This window comes from Tripterygium wilfordii, chromosome 8 (assembly GCF_013401445.1).
Source record: "Tripterygium wilfordii isolate XIE 37 chromosome 8, ASM1340144v1, whole genome shotgun sequence".
Lineage (NCBI taxonomy): Eukaryota > Viridiplantae > Streptophyta > Magnoliopsida > Celastrales > Celastraceae > Tripterygium > Tripterygium wilfordii.
Window position 1 is genome coordinate 10,369,170 of NC_052239.1, and position 12,021 is coordinate 10,381,190.

Sequence of the window (12,021 nt, forward strand, 5' to 3'; positions counted from 1 at the left end):
GGGTGTGAGGGTTGGGCCTTGGATTATGCGTGGGGGCCCAGGGGGGTCATCACATTTGGTGCTTTCATTGAGAGTCCAGTACCCCGACCTTGGGGCCACGTCTGCGGAGTGGCCAGCCTTGGTGCTCGACCCACGGAGTGGAGATCTTCCCTGGTTACTGGCACGTGGTTACTGGTCCATGCGTGGACAGGTGAGGGCCCGTGCAGGCGAGGGCTTCGGAGGTGTGTCTTCGGACCGACTGTGCTTCGGAGGGGCCGGCCAGGGTGCTTGACCAACGTGGACGTTGGTCTTGAAGGGGAGGGTATTGTCATGATCCCACATCGGAAGATGTGGGCATGCCAGTGTAGTATATAAGTGGGAGAGCCTTCCTCCCACTGTAACCAAGGTTTGACTTGGATGGGAGTCTCTTCCTCCTATCCCTGCCCAAGCGGGCCTTGGCCACAGCCCAACCCATACGTGGGTGGTGGGTTGGACCTTGTGTGTATGTGTGGGGCCCAAGGATTGGGAGGCCCATATCGTGTTCTCGTTGTGAGTCCGGTTCTCGAGCCTCGGGGCGCGTCCACGGAGTGGCCGGCCATGGTGCTCGACCCACGGGGGCAAGGGCCTGCCGGAGGGGCCGGCCATGGTGCTCGACCAACGCGGACGTTGGTCTTGGAGGGGCGGGTAATTGTCATGATCCCTTAGGATCATGCCAGCGTTAACATCTGAGTGGGAGACTCGGTCTTCCCACCAGAAACCAAGGTTTTCATGGGATGGGCTTCTCTTCCCCCTATCCCTGCCCATGAGGGCCTTGGCCACAGCCCGGCCCATTCGTGGGTGTGAGGGTTGGGCCTTGGATTATGCGTGGGGGCCCAGGGGGGTCATCACATTTGGTGCTTTCATTGAGAGTCCAGTACCCCGACCTTGGGGCCACGTCTGCGGAGTGGCCAGCCTTGGTGCTCGACCCACGGAGTGGAGATCTTCCCTGGTTACTGGCACGTGGTTACTGGTCCATGCGTGGACAGGTGAGGGCCCGTGCAGGCGAGGGCCTCGGAGGTGTGTCTTCGGACCGACTGTGCTTCGGAGGGGCCGGCCAGGGTGCTTGACCAACGTGGACGTTGGTCTTGAAGGGGAGGGTATTGTCATGATCCCACATCGGAAGATGTGGGCATGCCAGTGTAGTATATAAGTGGGAGAGCCTTCCTCCCACTGTAACCAAGGTTTTCATGGGATGAGCTTCTCTTCCCCCTATCCCTGCCCATGAGGGCCTTGGCCACAGCCCGGCCCATTCGTGGGTGTGAGGGTTGGGCCTTGGATTATGCGTGGGGGCCCAGGGGGGTCATCACAGACACCGTCGCCATCTCACTCTGGTGCGATGCCCAATTTGTATCTCCATCCCAGCCAACTCACCGTCCATCTCAGTCCCCACCGCTAGTGGAAAGTCAAAGTAGCATACCGTAGGCCATCAACGCCCAACAGATCAACACCGACGATGGATGGGCGGAGCAGAGGGAGAGAGCGAGACAGAGAAGGGAGAGGATAGCTACGAAATGAGAGAGAGAGCGTTAGGGTTAAAAGGGTATGTGGGTCATTAAAAATGAGAAATAAATTTTATATTTAATTTATGCCATGTTGACATAAGCTTGTCACATAGACTGGAATAGAGTTGGGATACAAATTTACTGGGACATTTAGACTTTTCGTTTGTGTTTTGGCATTGAAAATGCAGTCAACCGCGTTGCGTTGGGAATGAATTAGTTCCCTACAAGTTCAGCTTCGATATCACCATAGTGCGGTGATATTGTAATGCACCACTCGAATAAACAAATTTTTGTCCGAACGCGGGGGCGTTCAAATAAAAAATGGTGTGTTTGGTAGTTGCAAACATAGATGTGCAAAATACAAGTCAGGCAAGCTACAAGCTACAACCTACATGGTACCTTTTACTTTCAGTAACTATCTTTCGTTGTCGGTGATTACCATATTTAAGATCGGCCGATAAGCGGTGATTGCGGGCTGATACTTCCTTTCATTTTATGGTCGACTTGAGGTGAAAGCCGGTGATATTATGGGAGATTCTTCGTTGCTGTTCAAATCCGGTGAAATTCATTGATGTTAACTCCTCTAAACCTATAATCCTTAACAGAGAATAAATCCCACATCTAATGTTTCAATTTCAGATCCGGAAAATACCTATAAACCATATCTGATATTTCAGATCTATGAAAAAGAGTGAGATTAGATAAAGTGGCTGTGTTTTGCTGTTCACCGATGACAAGGACTTTGAGGCTTGGAAGGATGAGAGGGAAATGAAAGTTATTTTTGAAAAGAAATTAAATATATTAATAAAAGATTTGATGAGTTGTCTAATTCTTAAATGGTTAGAAGTGGTGGTGTGGTTGGATAACAATAACAGCAGCCTTTTGAAAACTAAGTGATTTATAGCTCTGGGATGATAAAACGTGGCAATATATTAGTCGTATGATATGAATTGCAGACTACGAAATTCTTAAACTATTACGTAAATCCATGTCACGGGCATGGGCCCACCCCAACCCACCGTTGACTTGTCTCTGTATTCATCATTCATTAGTCTTTTATTATCATCAACTTATCCACGTGCTGTCATTTCTGAGTGCTAGAGGTATGTTATAATTTGTCTTACAACAGATCCCACTTTAATAAATATAAATCATTTAAAAAAATTTTAAAAATAAAATTATAATTGAGTTTTGATCGTGCTTATGGGTATGAGGGTATTTTTTTTTGTCCCAAATAAAAATTAAATTCATCACAAAATAGACATGGGATGTTTCGAGTCTATATTCAATGGTTCGCAATTTTCATGTCTTTTTCATGTTCAATTTGATTTTTTGTTTGGGATAAAAAAATATATACAGTTGAACTTGTAATCCTGACCAAAACATGTCCATAATTTTTTTTAAGAAAAAATAAAATTTTATAATGACTTTAGAGCCATTACAGCGGGACCAGTTGTAAAAAATTTACAACAGGTCCCAACCACCCATCATTTCTTTTCATTTTGTTGGAGTGCTGATAGCCCACATCATCTATCTTGGACTTTTCTTTAATTGTAGATTCGGGCATTTACAATAATTAGCATTGTTATGTTAACTACAATGTACTTCAAATCTATGAGACAAAAACCATGTTGTAGACTCGTCGGTCAACTATGGCATTGGTCTTGCTTCATCTTATAATTGTAAAAGTCTTTTGGTTAAGCAGAGCAATTAAGAATAATTTGATGACCAATAGTCATTTTAAAATCATTGTTGAATATATTGCTAACTAGATGACCTATAGTCATTTAAAATCATTGTTGCTAACTAAATGACCTAGAGTCATTTTAAATTATTGTTGCTAACTAGACTACCTAGAGTCATTTAAAATCATTGTTGAATATATTGCTAACTTGATGACCATAGTCATTTAAAATCATTGTTGAATATATTGCATGTACAGGAGAACATGCAAGTTATGGGGTCTAGGTATGTGCTAGGGGGTCCTCTCCGACTCTCAAGTAAGTAAGTTATAAAATGGGAGTACTCAATGTTTGGAGCTCTCTCTCAAGCAACTAAAAAGTGCAGTGGGGCCTCTCCTTCTAAATGAGGCGGATGAGTTCTAGTTTTGGTAGGAGTATATTTCCTCTTCTTGATCTTTGACGGATTCACAAGAAAATGAATCACATCCCGATTCCTTTCCAAAGTGGAGTTGGTCGGCATTTGGACTCTTGGTTTTCTTATGGTGTTTTGTCATCATGGGTTACGAAGGAGGTATGCTATTGCTCTATATTACATTAGGGGGTCTTTCGGTCTTGTTGATATGCTCTCTCCTTGTATATCGTGCCTTATGTGGACCTTCGGATATCTTTTCCTCGGTTGATGTCCTCGGTTTTACCTTGGTCGGTAACCGAGGATGCTACCTTGCCTTACTTAGTGGGACCCAAGCCTTATGTGTCACATGTCAAGATCTCAGTGGAGGTTATTTTGATATTATCATATTGGTAACTAGATCTAATAATCGGAAGCCTAAAAACCTCTAGAATATGCAATTCCAGTGATTCTACCTTCACCCATATGTTCTTAGTACAACAAAACATCGATAAGGGAATCATAAGTGTACAAATAAAAAATTCTAAGACTTGAACATTTGATTATTCAACATGAACAAACGACAAGTATTTCCAGAACAAAGTGCAGAACAAGTATCAACTTTTGTAATAAGCAAGTAAAGAATACAGGGTCTGCAAGAGAGTAAGAACAATAAGTAGAACGGCAGCCACGAAGGACGTAATACTCCATGGATTGTTAAAGTAGTCCCGTCTCGCTGAAGCTATATAACGATGCCAACGGGTCTTAGCGTAGGCATTAACTTGATTGCATAATCCTGCAAAGTAAAAGTCTTTCAGAACTATTTGCTTGCAGATATTGTTAAAGAGATTTGAAACATCATCTCCATCACCCAAATCATTGAGAATGATTTGCTCCTGCTGTAGCAACTTGACATCATCTGCTGTATCGATCAGTCTATCCATGAGCATGATGTATGATGTAATATAATGTTTGCTGTCCTGTTGACATTGTTCGAATGCTACAAGGTTCCTGAAGAGTGAATCAGTAGAGTCATGAACGCGCAGAGGTGGAATTTTGAATGTGCCATTGTGGAATTCTAAGTCGAACAAGTCATTTGTCGCACCCTTTTGAAACACTACCCCAGCCTGAGAGAGTGATGTTGCAGAACGTATGAATTCCCATGCTCCCTTGCTTCTTGAATCTATAGGATTTGAAGGAAGATAACAATTGTGCAACATGTGAAGCAAGTGGTTGCCCTTCTGCCTGCATTTTGCGACGAATGCTTCTTCACTGATATTCAAAATTGACTTGAAAAACTGCAGAGCAAGCTCTTTGAGCGTTGGAAGACCAGCTGCACCACGCGGTGCTATATGCTGGAACACAGATTTTAGAACAAAGAAAGGAATCTGATTCTCCAGAAGCGCCAAGTCACGCTGCAGCGTCATGATCATCCAAGAAGTCGTGAATATGGGATCATTTTCTACTTTTGACCCCATTTCAGAGTATCTGAAGAAAAGCTCAAGCATAAACCCTGCATCATGTAATAAGATCTTTGCAAGCTTGTGTTTATCATACAGGATTGGTTCTATATAGCAAGCACGGACATCTTCATCAAGACCTACGATGGTATCGCAACAATCCTCTAGAATTGCTATAGGTTGTTTCGTACGCTTGAAGAGGGAGTGTACGTACCGCCGTTTGTGATCCTCCATAGGAAAAACCTTTTTCTCTCCATGGTGGATTGGTCCAATTGAGACAATGTGAGGAGTGTAAGCGTCTTCATTTACCGATCGAAGGTTCATGGGAACTTTGCAGATGCTCCAAGTCGAAGATATTGGAGGTGTTTCACTGAGCCCCCTTATAATGTCGATCTTCCAATTGTTCATTGGAGGAGGATTCATATTAGCTGGTTCTGGTTCCCCCATATTAAATCAAACAATAATAACCTGCCAAATACTCAAAACAATTCAGCAATCCCACATAATATTCCATCCTTATTGATCTTCATATACAATTAGTTCAAGAATCTAAAGCTGAAACTAGCTGGCTTTCAATGGTGAGATCAAGATCAAGGGACTTGACTTGTACAACTATTTGAGTTACCTGGAATAATAGGAAGATCCGCAGCAAAAGGTTTCCGACGGAGTTGCTCTCTTTCCTTTCAATTATGATAACTAAACCAGTCTGCAAATGATATTCATACATGAGTGTTTCTGTTTCTGCTTCTCCAAACTCTCAACGCATGTGACAACTTGTTTTTATTTTTTTATTTTTTAAGGACATCGAGTCGTCGGTCAACTATGGGGGTGGGGGTTGGCGATGCTCCGTTTCACATGCAACGGCCTTAACGAATCATAAACCAGTCAGTGAGACATTTAAGAACAATAAAATAAATAAGATACAACGATTACATTTGATGGTTTGGGAGCGATGCCCCATTTTACGTGCAAGGGCCCCACCTCTAACTTGTCTCTCTCTAGTTGGCCATTGTTAACTTCAATGAATGATGGTCTTTATTTATTCTTCAATGAAGAATTGAATCCACTCATCTAGACATTAAACAGATGAAAGGTGAAAGAGGGAAGACGATGCAGTCCACCGATCAGAATTCATCAAATCCTTACGCAGAGTATATTGAATCAATTGAATCCTCCTCCAAATCGAAGCCGTCCTCATCCTCAACTTCGTCCTTGCAAAGAGGAACCTCCGGAGTGCCAACCACTTCACCAGGTAAATCATTACAGATTTCACGTTAACATACCTACATATGTTCATGATTATTGTGTACGTATGTATGCGAATGCAGATCCAATACCTGATTCCAGTATCGGGAAGGAGAAGAACAAGAGCACTCAGGAGGCGTTGGACTTGGTTTCAGCTCGCAGGGATTTGGAGCACTGCAAGACTCTTGAAGAAAGATCTGCACTTAAAGAGCGCCTACAACCGAAGATTATTAGCCGACTAGAGAAGTTATCGGAGATGGAGCAGATACCTAGTGTAGGAAAAGAGATTGCAGATGCAGTCGATTTCCTCCAATCACTGAATCCTTCGGACCCGGTATTCGTGGAAATTGGCAACATAAGTCAGACGAGTCGTAAAGGAGTAATTAGTTTACAGGAAGGAATGATCCAATTGAAAGACGCCCAAGAAAAGTTGCTCTCTCAGCTTCGTTCCCTGTCTCCCCATGATAACAAGGATCACTGATTGTTTCCTCTGTTTTTGCTTTCTTTCCTCTGTTTTTACTCATTATGATTCTGGTTGTGTGTTTGGGTTGAACTTGAATGCTATGATTGTGACTACTTTTTTCTAATTAACTGAGCAGAAACGCACAACAAACAAACAGATTATCATGATCGCCGTTGATTCACAATTCTCCTTAAGGGTTGCAAAAAATAGGTTTAGGGTCGAATAGTAACACGTATTTATGAAATATTTACATATTGGATTTTGAAGTACCTAATTGACGAAATTCGAATTGATTTAAATTCGGACAAGTAAATCGGACAATAATATAATCTGAGTTAGGGTTCGGACAAGTAAATCGGACAATACTTTTGTGTTTGAACACAAACTCGGTTATAAACCGGACAAACTTTTTGTGTTTGGACCCAGATTTCGGACATATGACTTATGTCCAAACATAGTTTAATACTGATTGAATAATTCGATCATCCGAACCGGATAGAATTTTGCCAAATCTAATTTTCTTGCGCAATAACCTTTGCACTTCCAAAACATTTCATTCAATCGACCAAAGAATTCTGCAAATCAATCAGAGAATTTTGCTTTATTTAGAGACTACGTAAATTGGAAAATGTTAATTGTTGACTGGAAAATATAAACACGACTCTCCCATCTAGTATTCATTCTCCACTGGGTAGAAACCTCTCGCAATATCATCTGGCTTAGAGAAACTCAGTGCAGGTAGCGACTTGCAATAAATTCCATAAAATTTATCTCCCGACAACTATAAATTAGCATCAGTTATAAATTTTACCAAACACCTAACAATTTATCTCCCAAGTCCCACCTAACAAGGAAACTTATTTTTCACGGTTTATAAGCTCAAGTTGAAGTTTTTTTAAAAAAAAGATTTACCAAATGGGCCCATAATTTAGAGAATTTTGTCTTAGATGATGAATTATTAAAAATCATGCAAACTCTACGACTCTAGAGAATTAAAATCACAATTGTTTAGAAGAATTAAATATTTCACTTGGTGATCAGGGTTCAAATCCTTCTTCCGTTTAAAAAAAAAAATAATTTCACCTATGCTTGTACCAACCAAGCCAATATGTTAAATTTTTTTTTTTATGGCAAGTACTTACTTTGATTGAAGGAGAAATGCAAACTCCTCCATGGAGAGAAGACAAAAAATAAAAATAAAAATAGATCATGTTCTTGGTCAACACTTTTGCCTATGACAACGTGACTTTTATAGTTTTATGTGAATTATTGGTTTAGATCAGATCTAAATCTAAACCCTAAAAATATTATCTTATGTACAAGTCAAATGTTCATACTCTCACTAAACATATTCTTTTTCACATTACTTAATTTGTCAAGTTGTAATCCAATTGCCCAAATATCTTTAAATTAAATAATTAAATATCCAATATTGGATTGGCTCAACTCTTGATTTCATCATCATCCACGTCATTAGGGGTGTCTACAACCGATCTGCAAACCGAAAACCGATCCATAACCGTGGTTATTCGATTTTCGGTTCAGTTTTTTCGGTTACAGTTTCGAATATGATTATGATTTTAGTAAAATTTCGGATATTTTTTTGGTTACGGTTATTTCGGTTACCGTTACGGTAATAACCGAAAAATGAAAAATATTAATATATATTATATATTATATAAATATCCAAACATTATGATATATATGATCTATTATATATATTATATAAATATCCAAACATTATATACATTATATATATATAAGTTACATATTTAGATTAAAACTCTGATTATATCTTCGTAACAAATTATAAATTTAGATACCAATTAACCTAATCATTACACAAATTATAAATTAAGATTGATTAGTTGAAACTCATGGTGACCTTATCATTTTAAAATTCATATCAATTAAGATTGATTATTGCTAAAGTGAAAGTGGGGAGACATTTTCATGTATGTTTTCTTTTTTTTTCTTATCATATTATTTCTCTCGGTCTTGTAAATTTATTTTTGTTTAATTGTGATGAAATAATATATTTATTATCATTATCATGAATTTTTATCAAACTTTGTTAGATGGAGTTGGAGTCGATCGTAGCTATTTCTTTACTCTATTTAAGATTTATTCATACTTTTTCATTTCTTTAAAAATCGAAAACCGATCCGATCCGATCCGAAAAATATGGTTATTTCGGTTTAGTTATCCAAACTATATGGTTCGGTCATGAATTTTAAAATATCATAACTGAATCGATTCGGACGTTTCGGTTATGGTTAAAAACCGAACCGAATACCGAATGGACACCCCTACGCGTCATACTGTGAAGTCCTCATTACGAAAAATTAGATTTCAAATGAGGGTTGCAATTCCAATTGGCTGAAATTGGTTGCAATTCCTCCTCAAGACCATATTAAATCACAATCTTTTTCTTCGAAAACGGCATATGGATGATAGAAACATGTTGCATTCACATTTATTAAGGTTATTATATTATATTGTAACATTATGAACACTCAAAATATTAATTTTTAAATCATGATTTAATATGATTTTGTATGTAATTGCATCCACGAATCCCTATAGACACCTACATCATAACAAAAAGTCATTCAACTAAGTTAAATAAATAAAGACTCGAATTTAAAAAGACTTAACAAAAATAATGTTCAAGATAGAATAGTAAAGAAGGTAGCAAGTAGGATGCATGTACATGTACTCCCATGTGCATTGTGCAGCATACCCAAAAAACATATTTTCTGAGTCACTGCAGATAAATTCATAAAAAAATGTTTTTTCTTTTATTACTTGGGAATTATAGTAAGTTTTTGGTCAACACTTTTGCCTGTGACAACCTGGCTTTTTATGTGAATTATGGGAGTAAGTAGATCATATTTAAATCTAAACCCTAAATAAAACTAGTATATATCTTATGTACAATTCAAGTTCATACTCTCACTAATCATACTCTTTTCACATTGCTTAATATCAAGTTGTAATCCAATTGTGTGTAAATACCTTTAGATTAAATAAGTAAATTTACAATATTATCATCCACATCACACGTAGATGGGCTACAACTTCGATTGGCTGCAATTTCTCCTTAAAATTATGTTAAATCATCATATTTTTCTGCGAAAATAGCGTACGGAGGATAGGAACATGTTGCATTTAGGGCTCTAAGAAATTACCCAAAAAAATCGAACCAAACGGTCGGTTATCTCAAAAGGTATTTAGTGAGAACCGAACGGTTAACTGACCGAATAACCGTCGATAACTGATTGATTGATTAAATTCTTGTTAAAAAATTGATCGAAACCGATCATTTATATACCTAGTTGCATTAACAATTACTAAGAATATCCTTGCATAAAACCGTTGGAAATAGGAAAATTGAAGATTTATGTATAACCTTGAATTTTGGCGTTCACATTTTAGATCATGATTTTATATGATTTTGGGTGCAATTGCTCCCCATCGGTAGCTAAACCTACATCACATTCAACTAAGTTTTTAATAAATAATGACTCGTATATAAAAAGACTGACAAAAATAATGTTCAAGATATAGATAATATTATACAAGGTGTAGAATGCATGTACTAAGTCAAGAAACGAGGGACCAATGAGAGGTGACTTAGTTAGTAATCGGTTGGGTTAGGCATATCTATGACTAAGGCTCGATTCCAATGAGAAACATATTTCTCACCGATATTTCAAAAAAAAGAAAAAGTCGAGCAACGAGGGTCCCATGTGCATCAATTTCCCAGGAAATTAGGAATACACTTGCAATATTGTATTTGAGAAACTTCTGTGGAATTCGTATTTAAAAAACCTGTTTTTGAGTCAAGGGAGATTAATCCATACCCAAAATATTGCTTCTTTTATGATCCTTGATATTAGACAAGAAGAAGAAGAAGAGAAAAACAATCAGCTGCTCTGCTGCATTGAGATTTTCTTCTTCAACAGAGAAAAGAGAGCTGGGATTGAGGTTGGTTGATCATGACAGTGGTTGATAGAGATGATCCAGATAAGAGGAGAGCAGTCTTTGATTTCACAGATCATCAAAGACCACCAAAATCTCCCGATCCTTATTCCGATTACATCAGGACCTACGCACAAGTTGTTCGAAAAGATATGAATAAGCAACAGAACCAGAATCCGAATCCCCCGACCTCCAGCAGAGCTCCTACTACTAATATTGGCACCTCTAATGGTGGCGGCAGAGGTCCTAATACTTCTATTGGCAGCACTAATGGTGGCGGCAGAGCTCCTAACACTACTATTAGTAGTGCCAATGGTGGCGGCAGAGCTCCTAATACTACTATTGGCAACGCTAATGGTGACGGCTGGGGTCTTAATACTAATATCGGTAGCGGTAATGGTGGCAGCGTACCCATTAATACACCTCCTTCAACCTCCTCCTCCTCCTCATTATCAATTCCGCTTCAGTTCGGCAATTTAAAGTATGACCCATCATTGCTCAGTAGTAGTAACCTCAAATTCGCCATTAACCCACCACAACTTACCTCATCATCATCATCGTCATCGGAGGCGCGCATATCTAGCACTGATTTCCCTAAGTTGCAACGTCTTATCAAGCTTGCCATCGACGCAGGTAAATCTCATCTAACTGAATCTCTTAGATTTCTTGTGTATGCAAATTAAGACTAAGATTTCAAGGAAGTTGATTTCTTATTAATTAATTTATTGATGATCAATATGTAAACAATTAATATTTGTTGCTATAAAAATATACGTACAGGTCGTTTGCGGAGCAAATGCAGAAACTGCGGCAACTCTGTTCAGCATTGTTGTGAACAAACCATACTCGAAGCAGTTTCCTCTCTCCCTCCTCCGCCTTCTAATTCATAATGTTTTACGCGATGTTCTTCGTTAGTTATTCGTACAATAATGCTTTCTAGTTTCTTGAGATCTCGATCTGTTCTATTTTATGGAGCTCTTCCATTTCTGTGTTTTGTATGGATCTCCCTTACAGAAGGGTAAGCCTGACTCAAGTTAGATCAAAACTTTCATTTGATTAATCAAAATGTCAGTACACAAAATTGTTCCTGTCGATCATAATTGTGAAGGGATTTTTTGGGCCGGAGCCGCAGTTGGATCCGCACTCACACCCAAAGGTATTGTGCTTCTGGGGCCGTGGGCCCATGCCGGAACCACATTGGGCCTATAGACCTAGTTGGGTCGTCGGATCGTAGGCTGTAGGCATGAAGGATTTTATCAAGATTAACCAATTGTTCATT

General features: G+C 39.1%; 3 protein-coding genes across 4 annotated transcripts; 2 read left to right on the forward strand and 1 right to left on the reverse strand.

Moving 5' to 3' along the window:
- Positions 1-4,126: 4,126 nt before the first annotated feature.
- On the reverse strand, positions 4,127-6,171 carry LOC120003424 (UPF0481 protein At3g47200-like). 2 transcript variants are annotated; one of them, XM_038852410.1, is made up of 3 exons: positions 6,032-6,171; positions 5,676-5,756; positions 4,127-5,518 (listed from the first exon to the last, which is right to left on the reverse strand). In XM_038852410.1, exon 3 carries the CDS (start codon positions 5,495-5,497, stop codon positions 4,208-4,210), a length of 1,290 nt encoding a protein of 429 aa, XP_038708338.1. In that variant the 5' UTR covers positions 5,498-5,518; positions 5,676-5,756; positions 6,032-6,171; the 3' UTR covers positions 4,127-4,207. The 2 variants fall into 2 exon arrangements, with proteins under 2 accessions (XP_038708338.1, XP_038708337.1); XM_038852409.1 differs by having other exon boundaries at positions 5,984-6,111.
- Positions 5,994-6,882, forward strand: LOC120003425. The gene is made up of 2 exons (XM_038852412.1): positions 5,994-6,302; positions 6,379-6,882. Exons 1-2 carry the CDS (start codon positions 6,137-6,139, stop codon positions 6,774-6,776), a joined length of 564 nt encoding a protein of 187 aa, XP_038708340.1. The 5' UTR covers positions 5,994-6,136; the 3' UTR covers positions 6,777-6,882.
- A 3,731-nt stretch (positions 6,883-10,613) lies between these two features.
- Positions 10,614-11,817, forward strand: LOC120004506 (white-opaque regulator 1-like). The gene is made up of 2 exons (XM_038853862.1): positions 10,614-11,375; positions 11,523-11,817. Exons 1-2 carry the CDS (start codon positions 10,760-10,762, stop codon positions 11,630-11,632), a joined length of 726 nt encoding a protein of 241 aa, XP_038709790.1. The 5' UTR covers positions 10,614-10,759; the 3' UTR covers positions 11,633-11,817.
- Positions 11,818-12,021: the final 204 nt, after the last annotated feature.

Bases quoted from the DNA above. Each gene is read 5' to 3' on its own strand.
- LOC120003425 (XM_038852412.1), top strand. From the start codon at position 6,137: ATGAAAGGTGAAAGAGGGAAGACGATGCAGTCCACCGATCAGAATTCA. The intron at 6,303-6,378 runs GTAAATCATTAC...ATGCGAATGCAG, and splicing joins AGTGCCAACCACTTCACCAG to ATCCAATACCTGATTCCAGT.
- LOC120003424 (XM_038852410.1), bottom strand. From the start codon at position 5,497: ATGGGGGAACCAGAACCAGCTAATATGAATCCTCCTCCAATGAACAAT.
- LOC120004506 (XM_038853862.1), top strand. From the start codon at position 10,760: ATGACAGTGGTTGATAGAGATGATCCAGATAAGAGGAGAGCAGTCTTT. The intron at 11,376-11,522 runs GTAAATCTCATC...ATATACGTACAG, and splicing joins CAAGCTTGCCATCGACGCAG to GTCGTTTGCGGAGCAAATGC.